Source organism: Paralichthys olivaceus, chromosome 16 (assembly GCF_024713975.1).
Source record: "Paralichthys olivaceus isolate ysfri-2021 chromosome 16, ASM2471397v2, whole genome shotgun sequence".
NCBI lineage: Eukaryota > Metazoa > Chordata > Actinopteri > Pleuronectiformes > Paralichthyidae > Paralichthys > Paralichthys olivaceus.
Genome location: NC_091108.1, coordinates 3211219 through 3232423, shown reverse-complemented (window position 1 = coordinate 3232423; position 21205 = coordinate 3211219). Strand labels below are relative to the sequence as shown.

Here is a 21205-nt window from a genome sequence, read left to right as displayed (position 1 = left end):
TACAGGAGGCGGGAGGGAACGGAGAGAGGGAGGTGTATGGATTATGAAAACACATGAGACATTATGTTGACTGTGGAAATGAAATCAGTAAACTGTGACAGAGAGAGAGCACAAGACGTTGTGTTCTAATGCACATGTATAATGCACATGCATATAGGAAAACAGAGGCGCCAGGGTCAGAGGGAACCAAGGGAAAATGCCTATGAAATGAAAAATTAATTGAGAATACGCATTCAAATTCACGAGCATCTATTTATCCGCCTCAGCGTGCTCGCACCCCGCTGTCAGATACACATGTACGACTGTGACTCCAATCCCCGATAGGTCCACTGCACGGCCACTGTGGGAGATTCATGAAAGCCAATAAAAAAGTGATTTCTTTTTCAATAAATACTGAGTGGTTTATTAGAGAGCAAGCATGTGCAGCAGGGAGAAGACAATCTCGACACTTTGGTAGCAGTCGGAGAATACGGTAAAGAATCGAGTTGTACAATTAATTATCTCACAAACAAAAGCTCCACCGATGAGACTGGAGGCAACTATACATCTATACTGTAATGTTCTGATAACCACACAGACGTACACATAGAGAAAATGTCTCATTTAAACACATGTGACAGTGAGTGAGCGAATGTTTTGCCCAAACTCAGGCAGTAACACTGAGTAAAAAAAAAAGATGACTGTACAGAATATGCAGTCTTCCTTTTATTGAGATAAAAGCCATGACTCAGCAGCTTGTCAGCCTGCGACAGTGTGAGTTCAACCTCTACATCTCCACACGGCTTTAATCTAAGAGCAGGAGCCTCGCACATGAAGCACTGAACTCACATTCACGTTACCTCACTTCTCCACTCTTTTGTTTTCTATATTTAGTGTTTGTGTGACTCGGCTATAGACAGACAATCAAATTCTGTGTCAGTAGTGTTTTATACAGCAAATGTCTAATGTCTGTTTATAGAATATTTGTATTTCTGTAGGTCTTTATTGTGGATTGATGAATTGCAGAGTAAGATGTAACTCTCAATACCAGGATGGCCGAGAGGTTAAGGCGTTGGACTTAAGATCCAATGGGCAAATGCCCGCGTGGGTTCGACCCCCACTCCTGGTATCTTGTTTTACCTTCAGTATTTAATCCTCAGGCTCTAACAGGCTTCCAGATTCACCCTGGAAGGCTTTAAGTTAGGTTGGGCTGCGATGACACGTCTCTCTCTCTCTCCCTCTCTGTGACAGTTTTGCTGTTAGACAAACTGTGTTCGTTGAATAGATGAGCTTCCAGGCAGTAGAAGAAGAAAGATGTTTCTATCTGTCGTTGCAGAGGAAACATAATTTTCTGGAAATGGCGCAAGTTGACTTTTTGACCAAAGTGCTTGGACACTGAATGCAGACTGAAGTTTCAGAATGTTTTTAGGTCTCAATGCGTTCAGCCTGCACACCCACACAGATGTACACGCCTACTCAAAGGAAAGAAAAGCATATGGAAGCTAAGACTATAACTCCATCTTCCTTTAAACTTTATATCCCATGATCCCTAAATCTAATTACAGCACAGTGAAAGCTGTGATTTTTTTCTTATCCTGCTCCCGTGAGTCGTCAGATCTGTGCAGGAGCTGAATTCTGCTGAATAATAATCTGATAAAAGATGAACCAGGAAGATATTTAATTAAACCCACTGAGGCAAATTCTCCCTCTCTGGTGAGACTGTGTGGCAGCTTTGTGCAGCCATGTTCACATGTATGTGTATAAGAGTGTGACTGCTGGTTGTTTCCGAAAGGGAGAGCTTATAATTGTTGAAAATGTTCCTGTATGTGGAATATTACAACCATGTCACCAGGATGGACCAATGTTACACAGTATCTGTGTCCCAAAAAGTCGTGGGCTCGTTAACTACCCCAACGAGAATTCCTGGCAGCAGTACAACAACCCAAGTGGTTGTTCGAATGACAACCAGCTGATTAAATGAAATCATCAGGATGGCCGAGTGGTTAAGGCGTTGCACTCAAGATGCAATGGACAGAAGTCCTCGTGGGTTCAAATCCCACTCCTGGTATGAATTAACTTTAAAAGGCAAGGAGCTAATATACTTTGGCCTCATGTCCAACAAATACACAAAAAAGGCAACCAGAAAAATGGATATATCCATCAAGGCCTGTACTTTGACAGTGTCAAAGAAAGTAAAACAGAAAAACATCTTCTTACCTTGTGAGGTCAGATGTTTGACCTTTAACCTTTTACCGGGCCTTTAATGAAAATGATTAGCAGAGGAATTTGGCTTGAGGTCACATCAGCAGAGATGGCGATTGGTTTAATGGTAGACGACTAGTTTTTGTGATTCTGACCTGTCGATGATGCCGCACATGTCGATCTGCAAGTGGCTGTAGTTTCCCAGCAGTCTTTGCTGCACCAGGATCAGGTCCACTGGCAGGTTGTCCACAGAGAGGAGGCGCATGCAGCCCTGGAAGATGTCGAAGGGGTTTCTACACTCCTGATTGTCGTCGTCAGCGGGACAACCTGGATGAGGTCGGATGAAGAGCAAGACAGATAAGGGGACAACAGTGAGGACAGTGACATCACAGCAACGATCCAATCAAAGAGAAGCCAACAGCAATTTACTCAAAATAGATTATGGTACAAGAAGCTGAAGACAAAATTCTTAGTTTCAACTTAATGCTTCAAAAACCACAATTCATTTAAATTTATTATTGACACAAATGGATGATGCATTTTTCCAGAGCTGTGTAGTCTGTGGAGCCCTCAAAGTGCTTTCACATTCATACACTGATGATGCAGCATCTGAGGCCTCCTCCATGTTAGCAGATGGGACATGGACCAAACACACGTCTTTTTAAGAAGATGTCATCAAACTGATGTTTATTCAATCTTTGTTTAATTAGTTATTTCATGCTATAAAAACGTGTGCATGTGAATGGTGAAACCTCGGTACTGGGGCTCCATTTCCTTATCGCCACTACATGGACTCATTGACGCAAGCGTTCGTGTATGAGATATTTTGTCTTGATTTCTGGATAGAGTGAGGAAGTGGAGCTGTGTCGTCCATCTTTATTCACAGTCTATGGTGAATGAATAAAAGAGTAGTATGGATGTGAAACTGTAGTAAATGTGTTTTACTGCACAGAGAGCTGAGCAGTGATGGATTGTGTTTTTTCAAGTGTCTGGAATCATGAAAATGTAGGTCAGACCTTGATCAAATCCCTTTGTAGTCGATTTAACGGTGTAAGAGGAGAGCATGAGTGTGCATTTGTGTAAGTGTGAACATGCCGGATGACAAAGAGCCTCCAGCAGTAAAAGAACAGCCCCAGATTGAAAAACTGCAGAGTGGAGAGAAAACAAAGAGAGAGGAGACTCAAGAAGAAAAAGCAGGGGGGGGGGGGGGGGGCACAAGACAACAAGGCTCATTTAAACCACAAGAGTCAGTCGTCCAAAGCAGAGATCTTCAGCTCTTACCACCAAAGAAGAGTTGATGTCTTACGCTGACAGGAAATGAGGGGCTGGCGTGAGCAACACCTCCTTCTCCGTCATCCACAGTGACGGTCAGACGTCCTCGTCCTGAGGTTAAATCCACTGAATGCCACTGACCATCGTTCAGAGCCGAACCTGAGGGACGTCCAGAAATATTACAATATATTACTGACATTACTCATTCATGAAGTATTTTTTAAAGCAGACATATTGATCGTACTTAATGCAGATTTGCTTTTAAATGTTGTTTTACTTTCAAGACACTGAGATGAGTTTCAGTTTCTAAGTTGTTAGACTGACCTGCACTGAGCTCCAGCAGCGCCCTGCCAGCCTTCTGGACCTGCAGCCGCAGTCTGGCGTCACTCAGGTGCAGCCAGACCACTCCTCCTTCGTGAGGGAGTTCAAAGGTGAGCAGAAGCCCCGCCTTGTTCCACGTCCTGAACTGGAACCCCACGGACACGCCTCCTAAAGCGGATGCCATTGCCCCCGGCAACTGGAGGAAGCTCTGGGGGCCGGGAAACGTCACGGAGACGGAAACTGGCTCAGCACAAGAAAAGGTCACATTGCCCTGAGATGGAGAGATGCAGAGAGGAGTGAGAGGAGTGAGAGGAGTGAGAGGAGTGAGAGGACCTGCGACAGGAAAAATTATGACTAAAGAGTTAAAGCAACATAAAACATGAATATTAATCAGTCGCAGAGGGCGTGTGGATGCGACCTCATGTCACCATGATCTCATCAGCAAGTCTCCTTGAGAATAAAAGCCACGAATTCAAACTGAGAAGACCAATGTCACCCGGCTCAGAGGAGTGGAGGGGCGGATATTTATGTGAACAGGACTATATAGACATTTCCGTTGCGGTCCATTGTTTTGAGTGGTGGTAATGACACCGGGTCCATTGCTGAAGCTGCAGCAGTAATATATTACAGTGCCGGCTCTCTGCTGGGAATATCAGCCTGCTATCTTTATAATGCTCCTGAAACACAGATGACATCTAAAAGCCCTTTGTAGAGCTGTTAAAGTGATATATGAAAGTACATGGTGGAGGATGCAGCAGTACTGCAAAGTATAAAGTAAAAAGGGAGCTATAAAATCCCCCCCCCCAAAAAAACATTCGATCACACACATCCAAAATCCTCCACACACACCATCAGGTTCTACTTCCTTTTGTTATCAGGCCTTTGTGAATGGTCAAAGGGGTCTCTATTAAAAAGGACTATAAGCGTGTTAATCCTCTGGAACCTTAAGAGCTGCAGCGTTCTTGTAAAACAGTTTCCATTAGAGCTTCAGACAGGCATGTGACTGAACATCTTTTACCAGCGGTTCTGGCTTCTCAGCTCTCTGGTTCTTAACTGCGATGACTGATCATTTGTTAGAAATGGCTCAGAGCTGCTCTGCACTGAGCTCACTCAACTTCTCTCAAGGCCCTAATGACATGGAAAAAGGAAGCGTTGCTGAAACCCTAATAATCATCTACTTTCCTCTCATCACACACTGTCCTTGTTAAGAGCTGATTAGCTTCGTTAACCATATCAGCAGCTCATTAGCAGATGACCACACATGATTACCCAGTGATGGTCCAAGGATGTGAACCTGCATCTCGATGAAGACTTAGATGGTGATGTGAGGGAGGGACAGGAGTTTCGAGTTTTTCACTTGATGACCATGAAATCTAATTTTAGATAAGGGTTCAAAGTATGGGAAGTGCATAATACCAGGAGTGGGATTTGAACCCACGAGGACTTGAATCCATTGCATCTTGAGTGCAACGCCTTAACCACTCGGCCATCCTGGTGATGTTGATAAGAATTCATGCATCTTCAAAAAAAAAAGAACCTGCCGTATTTCGGGGAACGAACGGGGGGTGAAATCAGGTGCAGATCCAGATAAAACTCCAGACACAGTGAATTCAAATGTGGTTTTAAAAGGGGACAGTTGTGCTTAGGCGGAGGTATGAACTCTACTGAGTGACATTCCAGGTAAAAATGGTTCAGAGCTGCTCTGCACTGAGCTCGTTAATGTAAAACATCTATTAAGAATCATCTGTCCTCTCATCACACACTGTCCTCGTTAAGAGCCAATTAGCTTCATTAGCAGCTCGTTAGCAGGTGACCACACACACGATTTCCCAGTGATGGTCCAAGGATGCGAACACGATGATAAAGACAATACCTTATGCTCTTAGATGGTGACGTGTAGTTATTTATGCATCAGTTACCACTGGAGAAGCTTCAGTGACTGTGTGTCATGGTGTTAGTTAGAACGTCTTGCAATAAGAAAGTCACATAAACACACCAAACAGAATGCTTTATGAGGCTGCGGTCTATATTTTAGGTGGCACAGCTCCAGCTATTGATGCTCCATTCTCTCTCAGACATAAAAGCTCGGTCCAGAGAGTCTGAGGAGCCGAACATCAAAGCTTTTTGCTTTTCCCCAAATGATTCACAAGATTTGTCATCATCACTCTGCAGAAGTTGAAAACAACTTTCTGTACCACAGAAAAAAACTTATGTAGACAAGTATTTCTTCTTTGTTGCAACCCTTTGAAGATAATTGTTTTCATCTTCAGTACTGTTATTACGCTGACGATCATCCCGGCTCTGACCTCTTAGATCTCAAAGAGCAAAGTGGAAACAAAGTGAGAGATGTTACTAAGCTTCACTGCAAAAACATTTAAATAAAGATGCTATATAAAATACATAACACTGGAATGCACCGCTACACCAAGGTCCAACATTACAGAGCAAACAATCATGATATTGTAGTGGTGAACTCACCATGACAGTCACCTGCTGGTCGTCGTGTTTGGCTCGTTCTATCAAGTTGAGGCTGTTGTAGAGCAGGTTCTCCAGGCAGCCGTGGAAGTTCCCCTTGGACACGAGTGGTTTCTGAGAGTCGAGGCTGAGGGCCGCTCCTACGCTCAGCTGTACGGAGACATGAAAATGAAACATATCTGCAGTGTAAATGTTTATCTACAACAGTTTTCCATAGGTGTGTGAGGACAGTGTGCTGTATCTCACCTGTTCGATGTCCCAGTGGCTGAACTCCACTGGGATTTGAACCCTCTCACTGTGATTGTCCACAGTGAGGTTGAGGTGAGCACTTTGCCACTCCACTGCCACATGATGCCAGTGCTGATCGTCTAACAGGCTGCCGAGGGAGGCAAGACGCCGGGGTTCAGGAGAGGAAGTCCCACCTGGGGGGGGGGGGGGGGGGGGGGGGGGGGTGTAAAGGAGGACAGGTGAAAAACAGGAGGATGAATGAAGAGAAAGATCAGACATCAGTGAATAACAAACAAAGAGGATGGATGGATGGCAGAAGAAGAGGAGGAGGCGGGAGAGAAGAGAGCAGTTTATTGAAAACTAATCACGAGAAATGTAAATTACAGAGACAGACTCAGACTGTTTTAATCAACACATCAGCACCGTTTAATTTGCAAAGTCTGAACTCGACGTGAATAAAATGAGCTCGATGGGAAACTGGACGGAACAAAACTGTTTAACTTTTTATTTATTATTTTTCCGTGTTAGTCTGTGATTTTAAAATGGAGGTTTCTCTTTATTATGTATGTAACAGCAGGTAAACCTTGTGACGATGACACCTCAGTAAAGCTTTTAGATAATTTCTTCAAATTTGGTACATTTGGACTCGAGAATCAAATGATTACAATCTATTACAGCTAAAAGTGTATGTGATGTTTTTTGCCTTGTGAGCCAAACAAATCAGAATTGTAAATACACATGGACGAATGAAACCATGCAAATAAAAATTTGAAAAAAGCTAAGATCGAATTAAATAAATAAATATATTCTACCTATATAATGTCATTCTAGATAGACATGGATTTAAACAACAACTTGAGTGGTTGCAGAGGCGTTCATCGTGAAGTGGTGGTTTTAGTTGGTTATATACTTTGTTTGGTTGTTTTCCACTTTTCTATCTCGTGTTAAGGGACCAGACAGTTTGTTGTTTGTTGTCTTCTCATTGTCTGACCTGCGACTCTGCTTCCTCCTCACAGAACGACCCGGTGTCGAGGGAGCGACAGCAGAGTAACAGCAGCAACGCACAAGCCTCCGCGCTGTGTCTAAATATTTCACTTTTCTCAGGCTCCCACTGAGAGGAGCACAGATAGGTCACACTCGCTCATCTCATTAGGAACTACTGCATATCTGCATACTCGCACCGAGAGCTGAAGACAAATATGTGATGAAGCCTAATCTGAAAAAGTGCAGAAGAAGCACAGCGAGACATTATTAATGATAGATGAGTGGCAGTCGGTCCAAATATGTGGATCTATTCCCCCAAAGTACTTGGGAGAGAAACTTTGTGTTTCTGCTGAGAGAGAGGGAAGAGTAGAAAGAGCTGAATACAGTCAGTCATTAAAAATGTATCACATATTCTTCAGGGAGAAACAATCTCAGCTCCAGAGAGACAAACAGAGACAGTCTGGAGGATGATGGACAAATGCATCTTTGATATTTCAGCCAAGTTTGTGAGATGATGTTCAGTGTTTGGCGGCAACGTGGAGGAGAAAGATAATTTCCTCCTCACACACACAGAGTTAAGATGCGAACCTCAGGAAACACGTTCATTATGATGACTGACATGATCAGAGTCTGGACAAATGGAAAGAGAAGGTGGAATCAATACGAGAGGAACGACGGCAAGACTTAAAAATACAAAACATCACTTTACTGACATTGATTAATGGAACGTTTATTATGTTGATGGAGGTGGAAGAGACGGAGAGGACTCTATGAGTGAGCGTCACGTTGGATGGATGATTTCATTACTGCTTGACTGGAAAGAGAAAATAGGAATCGATATGAGAGGTCTGAGGGTAAACAAATAGAAGATGTCTTTATTGATATTAATATATAGAAGCATCACTGTTTTTCTGTCTCTCACGGTTTCCTCCCTTCTTGGCAGTGAAGTCATTTTTCAGTCTGGTAGAGACGAGCATCAGAGTATTTCAGGTCTCCCTCGCTGTCGTTCACCTCCACTACACATGTGTGTGTCCAGAGTCATGAAATAAACACACTTTGAAGGGATTTAATAAAAGATATTGAGTGTGATTTGTCTCAGTTTAAATGAAATTCTCTCCTTCCTTCACTGACCTTTATCCATGAATATTTCTTACAGTTGATAACAGGTCCGTTCACCTCGTGCTTCTTCTGATCCAGAGCACAAAGTTATTTCATTTATCATTGACACAGCAGGTGTTCTGTTTAATTTGCTCAGCACAGCTCAACTTATTCTCTTATTCCACAAACGCTTAAAAAACAGGATTGTCACGATTGCAATTTCAATTTTGTAAAATATAATAATTTCTTTAGACTTTTCTATTAAATCTCTGTTCTCAGCATCTGTCATTGGTGCCTCTTATTATTTCACAATTTATAATGTTTCCATGTGAAATCCAGGTGTTTTTTCTCTTTAAGAGAATGTTACATTCTCCTCATGTCCTCGACACGGCATCACCTCATCATATCTCGTCTGCCGCTCTATTATGTCTGCTCAGAATCTGATTACGGAGAAAGTCGCTCACAGGTCTAATTAGAAACCAGGCCGGTATAATTGTTTCAGCGAGTCGCTCTCCTGAAGCTCTGTGTCTGTCACGTTCTCAGCACGAAGCAGGAGCTCTGGAATGATTCGGAACCTGGGTCACAGAGTGAAGAGGTTGTTTGAAGTTCTGCTGCCTCACAAGTTTCCTTTTGTGTTTTCACATCAGTCGCTTTCTACCACAGTAGTGGGTGTTGCACTGAGTTCACACGCAAACTGATTATATAACCAGCCTCGATGTCCATTTCTAATTCTTAATAGACTCAAACCCATTTTTGTTTATCAGCAGCGGCACACATAGTCTGCAAATTAAAAACACACTCATTTGTAATTTGAAATTCTGTAGTTATCTACACTGGCTACAATTAAAGTGTCTGCTCCATGTAGAGAGGACGGTTGACTGGACAAACATTGGTGGAGGATTCAAAGGGGAAAATCAAATTTTTTTGAAAGGATGTGGACTGACCCGAGGAAGAACCCATTCAATTTAATTTTAGAGTATGAAGTGTCAGAGTGCCCCGGTTTCGTATCAAATCCTTTTAAATCTTCTGTGTTCTGCCAGTGTCCAATCATTATTCTCAAATCGCATGATAACGTGTGAGAAGTTTGACCAAATTCAACTTTACATCACAAGAAAAAGTTTAGTTTAGCATCATTTAGATACCAGTGAATGGGACGTCTAATTTGTAGTATTTCAGTCTTTATTTTCCAGGACAGTGTTGCAGCTCTGTTACTCAGAGTTGCCTCATATAGGGAACTAGCTCTGCCCAGGGAAGGAGCGGTGGGGGGGTTAGACCTGGATCTGTTGGTGTTTGCAGAGCAGAGCTGGCCGTGTATGAGCTCAGGGTCGACGAACACAGCAGATGACCTCGATTACACAATCTGTAGCCTACAAAACTACACACAGAAAGAGACAGAGCACATTAAGTCGACAATAGGAGACGAGATGAAGGACACTGGAGTAAAAACAGAGGATTATGGCCGAGAGATGTACAAAACAACGAGGACAACACAACTAAGGATTGTGTGTGTGTGTGGGGGGGGGGGGGGGTATCAAAAGGGGTTTGTGTGTGTCAGGGACAGAGAGATTGTTAAGAGAGGAGACAAAAATATGAAGAAATGAAAGAAAATCTCTACTTCTGGTTTGTAAAAAAAAAAAAACAAAGGAATGGAAGATCTGAGGAGACAAACCAAGACAAACAAACACTAATTAGAACAGAACGGGTGAAAAAGCAGAAGAGCAACCAGTCGTGGAGGAAACAAAGAGGGGGCGCGAGGAAGAGAGAGGAAGATGAAAGAGAAGAGGAGGAAATCAAGCTTGTTGTTTTCAGTGTTGATCTGTCGGAGCTGCAGCAGCGCAGCTCCTCTCAGTCTCTCCTCCATCACTTCAATGGATGGTTTTAATTTTCTCTCTCCGAGCTGCAGCCTCTCTTTCCGATGACTGACGCTGTTTTTTTTTTTTTAAAAGTTGATACAGCCTTTAAGGTGGAAATGTCTTCACGTCAGTTTTCACTCGAAGCACAGGTGGTAAATGTGTTTTATTAAGACGGTCTGTCGACTTAAGGAGACGGTTCGTGAAGGTGATCCACATAATTACAGTGATACAGACGTTCCCGAAGTGTCGGAGTTCTTTTTAAAGGTGATGCGCATTTTTTTCAATGACTGTGTTCAAGGAAATAGCTGACTTGAAATGTCAAAACATCTCTTTAAACTATTTATTTCTTTAAAGATGTGCTATCATTTATTTTTTCAGTGTAACTCCCGTGAGAAGAGACGGGGATAGAGGGAACGATGGAGAGAAAGTAAAAGAGACGTATGAAAGACTAACTGATGATGGGAGATGAAGGATGCTGGTTTTAACGTCCTGAGTGATCCGACCACTCTCAGTTCAGATGTGAACTCTCTCTCACACCGTGATCACATTCCATAACTAACCTAGTTTGACGACATCGCGACGCAGCTTGGGATCATGGGAGTTGTTATCTTCGTTACCATTTCTTCTCCTATAATACTCTGAGGTCGCTGTGTTCCACTGTGGGCCTTAATGTAAGAGCTTTGGCAAACACGCAGTAAATTCAAACAGCGGAAGGAAAAACCGATCGACTAGCTAGCTGTGATCTAAACCTAACCCGGAGACGGGCAAAACCACGGGTAAAAGGAATATGACGCAATATAAAGGCGACAATAATCAAAAGTCCTGTTACCATCTGGTGTGTTGTACCTTGTCTGAGCAGCAGCTGTAGTTTTCCTCTTTCTAACTCCAGACTGAGACCAAGTCCTCCCTCTCCCGCTGCCTGCAGCAATGTCCCAGAGTTCCTCAGGGTTTTAAACTTCAGAGAGACGACCTCTTTGGATGTCCGCCTCGGCCCGGGACTCCAGCCGTACAAGAGGCTGCCGCTGCTGCCGTCGAAACTCACCACATCAGAGGCTGAAGAAACAGGAAGTCATCATGAGATATCACGTGACCTTGAAATCTGACCAACACAACCACCAAAATATATTTAGTTCATCTTTCCAAGTGAATGTTTCTGCCAAATGTGACGGGAGGTTCCCGACGATCACATTGCCAAAGCTAAAAAACAACATTTTGTCAAGTCACAGTGACCTTCAGCCAAATTCAAACTCGTTCCTGGGATGTAACATTCACCCAAAAAGAGACGGACGCACAGAAAACGTGTGAAAATAATACGTCCATCATAAAACACCTGCATCTGGACAGACGGGGTTTTGCTTAGTGTGATGTTGTGGTTGCAGCAGAGGGTGTGGAAGTCTTTATCACCTTTCAACAATAAATTTCACTTTTAGTGTCGGCTGCTTGCTGGGGATTTGGACTCAGGATATAGGGCTGAGGTGAGGTGAGGTGAGGTAAACACTGTGTGTGTGTGGACTGTAAAGAATACACTGCTTACACAGAATTTTAAAAAGAGCAGCAGCAGCAGGAGTTTGGCTTCAATTTCCTTTTTCGGCCGAACAGCTAATTTCTGACTGAATGTTTTTTAATGAACTTGGCAAGTCTTTGACTCGCTCACGTCAAGACTCGCACACGGTCGCACCAACACTTCGCCTGCACTAATGCTCTTATTGGATTGTACAGCGCATTTCCTGCTGATTACAGAGCATCGGGCTGAAGCTCCAGAGCGCTGAGTCACTCTCTGCTCCACTAATCTATATACCTCTAACTCTGAACTCCATTCTGCTGGAATCCTATTTCACATGTCATATGAGAATATTATGTTTTATCTCATTATAATTATCCTGAAACAAGGAGGGTCTGCAACACAGTTCTCTGTACTGTCACAAAAATATCCTCACATTCATTTGTTTTCAGTCCAGCAGCTCAGAAGTTATCAACCTCTCGAGGTTTTCGTTATTTTCTGGGGCATTTTTCATTGATAAGGAAGTTGAGGTTTGAAACAAGGAGAGAGCGTTGGTGCTGTCATGGTCTTAATGTTGTGTTGTTCTGTACGGGACAGACTCAGATCATCGTATCACAACGGGCGACACAATGTTCACCACACAAAAGTGACAACTGCAGGTCTTTTATTTTGTTAACCCACGCATGGACAAACATTGTGTATGTGTGTGTGTGTGTGTGGTTTAAAAGCAGTTTTTATAGATTTGATAGATTTAGTGCACGTGACTGATGTCGTCTTTTTGTTTTTCTTTGTCTCAAAATCGCCTTTAATGAAAACTAACGATGATATTTTCTCTTGTTCTGCCACAATCACACACTAATACCAACAATACGGTTAAACTGGCTGCGTCTTTCACACTGTGACAAACTGTGTGCAGCTTTATTTCAGTTCCCTTCAGTACATCACGTTTGTTTTTCGAATTCTGCGCTTCAGGCTACACTAGTGAACCGTGAGTCGTCTACATCAACTGTCATTATGGCTCATAAACAATAAAAACATTACACAACTGTATCTACTGTGTCTTTAAATAACATTACAGGTTGTTTAATAAAATCCATCTTTTAAATGTTTCTCCATCCATCTTCTTCCAGAGGCTGCAAACACGGTTTTAAGGATTTTGAAGACACGCACCAGAAAATCACAGCACGAGCATTTTGTAAACGCTGAGTAAAATATGCCAATCAGGTAATTCCACCTTTGACTGGGAGTCAAGCAGAGTTTTGAATCCTGCACTTCTTTCTCATAAAACTTTCCAAACTCCACAAGACGCCACAACATGAGGAGCAGTGACAGGTTTGATCTCTGCTGTTCAGAAACCTGTAATGTTTGAGTCTTTCTCCACAGTGATGGAGTCAGTGTTGATATGAATAGCTGCTGTGCACAGTGTGAATAAATCGTGTGATGTTTGTTTTGTTTCACTGTGACGATGTCCAGGCTCGTCCTGCCAAACGTAGGAAGAGAAATTAAAATGGAACAAAAGGCAAAGCAATATGGTTTGTGTGAAAAATAAACACTGCGATATGTGTTGTTGTTGTTTTAATGTGAATAAAATGAGGTGAGAGTGTGAACTGATTGTGAAACATGGAATTATTTCCAAGAGAAGGCGACCAGGAAGCCTTTGTGGGTTTTTTTGTTTCCCTGGGAAATCACACAACATATAAGTGGTAAACAGTCTTTCACTTTCATTTGACCCAAATTAAATCTATGGTATGTTGAATTATAAAATGTTGATTCTTTCCCTCTGTTGTTTGTTCTTTCAGAACTTTTTCCATTTTTCAGGTTCCTGTAAATATTCCCTGCAAACTAAATTTCCCTCAAGGCCAGTGAACAGGTTCAGCAGGTTGTTTGGAGGAAATTGGTAAAAACAAGCGTCCTGAGATTTTTCCAGAAAAATCATGCAGAGCATCCAAACCAGTGCGGAAGATGAGACTCACTATAAGGACATCCGTAGGTCTCCAGCCGCAGTCCGATCCGTCCATTGGGGTTCCAGCTCAGAGGGATGAGGCGGAGGAAGCGAGCGATCGCCGGCTGCTGCAGCTTGTACTGAACCACGCTGTCGGCATTACTGTTTCCTGGAAAAGACTGAAAACACACAAAGCTCTTTCAAACAGTTGCGTATCCTGGTGTCAGAATTCTTTCACGTGAAATAGAGCCACACTTTTCAGACGTGTGGTGATGTTCATGTTGTTTTAAGCAGGGAAACTGTAACTAAAGCTGCAGGCACAAAAATCTGCATTGTGATTGGTTCAGTAGATGCTCCTCTATTTAAAATGCTGCACATGATCTGAGTTTGTGGGAGACAGGATGTAAATGCGTAGAGCTGGACACCTGCTCCTCCCAGGTAAGAAACACCGCGTTTGTTTTCTCCACAAACAAGATGGAAACTGCTTTGTATTCCAGCGTGTGTCCACTGAACCATGTATCATCCCCACAATGGATCAAAAACAAGTCCAGCACCGCGTCCCATGACTTAGGGAAGTGCTCAGTTCAGCAGGAGTTGGGAGGTGATGCCTCACTGCCTCCGCTGTCTGTCCACCTAATTTCTTCATCATTCAGTTTTCCAGAGGCCAGCTGAGCTCTCTCTCTCTCTCTCTCTCTCTCTGGCTCTGCTCTGCCATGTTTTGACTCATGATCAGTGTTGGAGAGAAAAACTTAAATGCCCAATAAACTAGATGCACTATTACTGTGTTTGATCTGATCGTTCCAGTGCAGCTGAAACAGACAGAGGTCAAACGAGGCTGTGGCAGAAATCAATAGCTTACTCTACAGGGAGGATTAAACAGAGAATGACAGGTTTTTACTGGGAAATAAGTGGAGCCTGACACGTATGGATTTATACCCATATCAAAAAATATATAGAACTTGAAATAAGAAAATGAACATATATATTTTAATATAAATGCACAACTTTTCTGCATTTTGTCCCCCTGTAAGATAAGTTTTCTGCCCAAAATGTTATCGTCCAAACGATAAATTGTTAAACATTTGAATGTACACTACTTTTCTTTACAATATGGTTTGATACATATTTTACACTACTGGTTTATTTATAATTTTATTACCGATGTTCTTATTTTTACTTTTTCCATCCTGCTGCTATAACAAAGCTAATTTCCCCAAAGTGGGCAAACCTACCTTATCATCTTAATAAAACACACAAGCTGTATTAAAAACATCCCATATTTTAGCACTTTAATGACGGTTATATTAGTGGCCATGGTTATAAAATTAATTCCATCCAGCAGAGGTGGGTGATTACACAGTGTGTCTGTTTTTATTCCTTCCTGCTCCTCAGCACCTTCCACATGCAGCTACACGACAGCGACAATAAAAAAACTGAGTTTACCGTCTGTTAAAAATCAAACTGTAAAGTCGAACAGAACAATAAGACAGAGTTACAAGAAAAAAAAAAACATGGAGCAGAATCTCCTCAGCCTCTCTGTCAGCAGCTTTAGTGTTTGGCAACAAGTCTGCACATTCAGCAGAGCTGCTGCTTCATCGTTTATAAATGAAGCTGTAAACTCACGATGACTGAGTTTATCTGAACAATGTGCACAGAGCCATGTACTCCGCTGCTGCTTGACACTACATCACCTTATATGAGTTAAACAGAACAAGATGCGATGCTGTTTATCGATCCCTGAGGGGAAGTAAACAATGAGAATAAAAATGTGGCTCATGTGAGTGGACTCACCCCAATGCTGTCCTCCTGTCTGTACTGCTTCCAGTTGTGTCCCGTGTCGCTGAACATCAGCAGGTACGACGACAGCCAATCAGAGCTGCCGTATCGGCCCTGGGTGGCGACGGCGGTGATCCTGGTTCGCTCACCCAGGTCGACCTCCAGCCACTGATACCTGTCTGAGGTGAGAGGAGACCAGCCTCCAGCTCCTGCAGAGAGAGAGGAGAAAACACTCTCATCCATCTGGGAGGAAATGAAATAGGCTCTGAGAGATGCTGAACATGAATCGCATAGCTCGACCTTTCACTCTCAACTAGAAATGTTCGGTTAGGAAACAGGAATGGAGGAAAATGACTGAACGAGGGAAAACATCTTCAAAAACATTAAATCCAAACTGGAATTTGCTGAATCTGAATCATGTAGGAATATTTGTCTTGACAAATAAATTGCTGCACAATAAAGACACTTCAAACACTGAAAAAGTACACAACTTGTGCGTGTGTGTTTGTGTGTGTGTGTGTGTGTGTGTTTGAGCATGTCCATGTAGGAAAATGCTTTGTCAGGCCAAAAAGAAGACGCAAAGCTAAAACACCAGATGGACGGATTCAGAGGGAGGAGGCTGCTGCTGACCAGAGTCCCACTGAGCGTGCACACACACACACACACACACACACACACACACATTGAATGGCGCTTTAACGCCACCTGACTGCATATTAACACACAACAAACGCAGATAAATACATAACGTCCTCGGGGAAGGTATTCATCTAAAATTTGACTGTGGCATTTTCATGCTCCCCAGACGATGAACTCTTTCAACTTGGTCCCACACTAAAGCCACAATATCCGGAACAAGACACGAAGAAGAATGTGATGTTTCATTCAAAAACGTTTTAATGATGTTGCTTCCCTAATTTGTTTGAGTGACCTGAAATATTTAGATTCTTTTTTTCTCTTCTTACATTCACCCCCTGGTTAATGTGACGTCTCTCCGAACCCTCAGTGATGTGTAGACAGGTCGAGGAGAAAAGCTCTGCAGTTAAAATGAATCAGTGTCGGTCTGGTGGCTGGTGCAACATGATCTTAAAAGAGCTAAAGGCCAAAGCTAATAAGCACTTGACTAACAGACTTGTCCAGTGACAGGCGAACAGAGGAGAGCCGACACTTTGACATTTACTCGTGAAGCTGTGGAGGAAAAGAGGGAGAGATCAGAGGGAAACGACTCAGGGATTGGAGGCGTTACAGATATTTACTGTGTCCACCCTGTCAGTGTAACCGAAGCTAATAGAACTGAGGTGAACTGATGGCTGACGGTCCAAATACCTTTTGTCACGGCTGTCGCTTTGAATCACAGAGATCGCCCCGTTTTTTATCTGAGTATCCGTGGCACGACCAGACCGAACCACCCACTGTGGAGAGCGCAGGCTAATGGAGGTCAAGAGTGTGACATCACTGCTCTGAGGGCCGAGGGGAGGATGAAATGATAATTTTAGCCAAAATGAATCAGGGAACGATGAGTGGAAATTTCCCAGTGGAAATGTTAAAAAAACAATTCTCCGGGGACCATCTCGGAAACAGTACCGATGCAGAATTGGTTCTGTTTTGTTTAGTTTGTTTAGAGAAGTAATAAATAAAAAAAGCAGGACCTTAATATTTCTGCTTCACGTCACAATCTCAACTGAACAGACTCACAGCCCATGATCGTGGCATCTGGGAGAATAAGTGAAGACACATCATCCATCTTTATATACAGATTATGGTGAGGAGGGACAAAACAAAGACAAAACAAGACGTGTTTTTTAAAAAGCTGGTGGAGAGTTTATGTCATTAACTGTGAAATAAAACGAGGTGACGTGAACCCAGACAGCCGGACCAAGCCTGGCTGCTTGTGAAGACTTGAACAGAGGATGGATGGATAACCAAACAAATGACCATTTCTTCATCAATTATGCACTGATATTCCACCAGAGAGCAAGAGAGAGACAGACGGGTTGACTGAGGGTTGGTTGGAGGTAGACAGGTGGAAGGAAAAGGCCACGGAGGTAAAAAGCAATTGAAAAGCCGACAGGAAGAGTCAGGCAGCTTACGCAGCTGTAAAGACGTGTAATGGGCAGACTGCTATAAGTGCTGGGCCCAGAATGAGCACTGGTCATTTGCATGAGAATACAAACTCTGGAGGGTAATTTCAGGAGCCTGATAACATGTCAGTCGGACAGAGCAGCCAACGGGAGGCTAATGGGCTGGAGAGCACTGCAGGTTCTCTGCACACGAAGCAGGAAAGATTTTTTTATTCCGCTAAATGTCCATCACAAAACCAGCACTGTGAAAAAAGTCAAAATATCTTATTTGAGGTTGAGTAAATCTTATTTTCTCATGGCCAAGCAAAATCATCCCGTAAGAACAATTTGCATTATAGATGATATAACTTTTTTCAGTCTAACTGGTCTTGACTGGTCTTGGTTGGATATTTGATCTGTCGTTCACTGGGAAATGAACCGACCGACTTCAGAAAAGAAAATCTGGGTTATTTATTGCATTGCATCGTGTCACCAGGACAATATAATTAAACTGACAGAAAGAAAATAGACCATAGGGATTTGAGTGTTGTTATTGAAAGTGAAACTGATGCTATCTGAAGCTGAACTGTTGAAATATTAGAACATTTCTGAAGATTGATTCTTGATTAACAAGCCGTTCTTTCACTCAAATTCAAATTACAGGCTCCAGCTAAACTTTAATTCCACCTTCAAATATCCGTCCTCTGTAAAAATGTGGCACAATAATTCTTTTCAACGTAATTGCAGCGGCGTCACTGATAACGGTCAGCGAACAAAGACGATGTTTAAACATGGAGGCTGCTATTAACATTTTGTAAGAAGACAGAGCTGCCTGAATTAGTTCTTACCAATGAAAATGGAAATTGCACGGCAGAGTGAAACTAATGATTATAACCAAAGTCAGATTGTACAGAGGACAGGTAGACGGACGGAGACAGATACAGGAAGACAGGAAGTGGAGAAATGAAGTTGAGAGTGGAAAAAGGTGGAATTCAATAGAGAGAGATAAAAAGTGAGAGGGTTAATATGAGCAGAAGAAAAGAAGGAGACTGAAAGAGTTGAGTCATTCATCCAGGAGCCTGCTAATAAAAGGCCATTCGTCTCCAACCACTAAACTATCACGGCTTTCCTTTCGCCTCTATTGTCAGACTGGGAGCAGTCAGACCTGCACTGGGATCAGCTGCGTCAGGTTAAAGGCTGAAGCTCAGAGTTACGTACGTTACGAACACCTGCAGGGTTTTGTAAAATGTCTACAGGCTATTGAGAGAACAGGTTAAAACAGCATTTACATTCAGACCAGTCAAAATATCTTTGTCCCTGGACCGTTACGCTGCTGGCTTCATGAAGGGAAAGTCTGTCCACCACTTTAATCCAGACTGAAAGTTCTCATCAGCTATTGTTGACATGAATGGTGCACAGATGATGATTCCAGGCTCTGGCACTGCTACATTTCAGTTTTAAAAGAATCCCTGAAGTCAAAAAATACTCCTGAGTTTTCCAGCCCATAAAACGGAGAAGTACTTTGGACATGGAGACACCAGCACACACATGCAACGTGCACATGGTTATTTGATAAGTGTGTGAGGGAGGAGATTTTTGATACAAACACTCTGAATGGAGATTGTTTTGTTTTCAATCCATTTTATAAAACCAAAGACATATTTGTACGGATGTAACTTCGGCCTTTTCCTCTATCGCGCAAACAGCTGACTGACGTTTTTACTGATCAAGTGAAATATCTCAAAAGTTACTTAATGAATCACTTACTTAATTGTCATCCAGATAAAGCAGAGATATGCATGGTTTCCAGAGGATACATCTAAATTATGTTACTGATACCCGGGCGTCTCTTCTGTTGTTCGCTTTGATTGAAATGTGTCAACAACTGATTTTCATTATAAAACTCTTTTCTTGTATTCATGCCCCTCTAAGGATCAGCTGTAACTGTAAAGTTCTACACCATCATCCAGAATATTATTACCTTGTTGAGATGATTAATGTTCACAACAGTCTACTCCATTATCCAGCTCGAGAAGCACACCAGTAAGTTTTATATCATGAATTACAGCTCTATGATGTATTGCCGCTCCCATATAAAGTGAATAATATGTTAACGTTCACAGCACCTGGATGATTCTTAGATTCAATAACAACCAGGTTTGAACATGTGTAAAGTTACAGGAGCTTCCAGCTACAAGCCTGTGTTATTAAACCTCTTGTAAAGATGCTGTGTAGGTGCTATTCCCAGACTCTGATAAGCTTTGTTCACTTGGTGGGTAAATGAATTGAGAGCAAAGTTGATCCTCAGAGAACCAGAGGAGGCAGAGTGATATCACCAGCAGCAGCAGAGGCAAGAGATGGAAATGAGAGGGAGACGTTCATTTATTCATCGATTTCCTCAGCAAGCAGCTGCGATCGCTTGTTGGGATCCTGCACCGCGAACGTTGCGAAGGAGGAAATGTGACATGTACACCTTCTTAATCTGCAGACCATGAGATTAGGAGGATATATGAATATTGCAGATGAGCAGTGAATGTTGGGCCACTTTATCTGCCGATGAATCAAAAAATGTAGTTATTGACCATCGTCTATTACATTTCAATGATTTGGTGATAAAATAATCCTGTAATCAAAACCCCTCTGGATACAGCAAAGTCTAATTAATCAGTAACTGTACTGAGTTGGCTAAAAAAATCTATTTTCTCTGTCTACATAACCATAGTTATGTGGCTGCACTGCATTCTGGGTTACTTTTGGTTATTAATAATTTACACATATATATATCTGTGCATCTTTTATGACTCAATTCTTTGCGTACAATTGTAAAACATGAGTTTAAAACTACTGCCTGTGTACTGAAGATTTTGCTCGTTAATCGTAATGGAATAAAAAACATGTTTTAATGTTTATCATTCAGTTCCATATAAATCACATTATTGAGCTATCACTCTCTAGACACAGTAAAATCCATCCAATCTGGAAAAACCAAAGAGATCTCCAAGAAGTAGAGCCAACACCTCTGGATCGCCCCCTAGTGACGGGCTCCAAGAAAGGTTATAGTGAGCCGCGCCTCTTCAACGCCACTGAGACCTCTGAGTCCCTTCACTTCTCAGTACTGACATGTTGTGTTAGTGTCACGTTGGAGGTAAATGATATAATTCTACACTTTAGACTTTGAAATAAATAATTTCACCTCAAATATGCTAAAGCTGATCTTAAATCAGTCAATCTGCGTCCTCAAAAGTATCATTCATACAGTTTCAGGCCTCAGTGAAGATATCTGTCAGTCCTGTGTAACCAGAGAGTCAGATCTGCAAACAAGGGGAGAGAAGACTGGCAGCGAAACGACCGGAGCATTAAACTGCAGCGTTCTTCCGGCTCTGCTCACTTTAGTTTCCCAAGTGGTGGCAATCACTCCTGTCTCAGCCTCCCAGCTGATTCTGAGTTTAGATGTCAGGATAAAGCAGCGGAGCCGGTTCCCTGAAGAAAGCTCCACAACAAAACACGCTCTTCA

General features: G+C 42.5%; 1 protein-coding gene and 3 non-coding genes across 6 annotated transcripts in view; 2 read left to right on the top strand and 2 right to left on the bottom strand.

The window, feature by feature from the left end:
* Nucleotides 1-21205, bottom strand: part of LOC109639088 (contactin-associated protein-like 4) — a 71937-nt gene that overhangs the window by 23981 nt on the left and 26751 nt on the right. For all 3 annotated transcript variants that reach the window (XM_069510811.1, XM_020102372.2, XM_069510810.1), the window contains exons 3-10: nucleotides 15647-15840; nucleotides 13887-14034; nucleotides 11259-11465; nucleotides 6496-6671; nucleotides 6253-6399; nucleotides 3778-4045; nucleotides 3463-3612; nucleotides 2337-2508 (exon numbers count right to left, since the gene is read on the bottom strand). In XM_069510811.1, the coding sequence (XP_069366912.1) occupies nucleotides 2337-2508; nucleotides 3463-3612; nucleotides 3778-4045; nucleotides 6253-6399; nucleotides 6496-6671; nucleotides 11259-11465; nucleotides 13887-14034; nucleotides 15647-15703 (1325 nt within the window). In that variant the 5' untranslated portion in view covers nucleotides 15704-15840. The remainder of the gene's footprint in view (nucleotides 1-2336; nucleotides 2509-3462; nucleotides 3613-3777; nucleotides 4046-6252; nucleotides 6400-6495; nucleotides 6672-11258; nucleotides 11466-13886; nucleotides 14035-15646; nucleotides 15841-21205) is intronic.
* trnal-uaa (transfer RNA leucine (anticodon UAA)) lies at nucleotides 1026-1108 on the top strand. The gene has a single exon. It is a non-coding gene; the product is annotated as a tRNA-Leu (tRNA).
* Nucleotides 1965-2047, top strand: trnal-caa (transfer RNA leucine (anticodon CAA)). The gene has a single exon. It is a non-coding gene; the product is annotated as a tRNA-Leu (tRNA).
* Nucleotides 5188-5270, bottom strand: trnal-caa (transfer RNA leucine (anticodon CAA)). Its single transcript has one exon. It is a non-coding gene; the product is annotated as a tRNA-Leu (tRNA).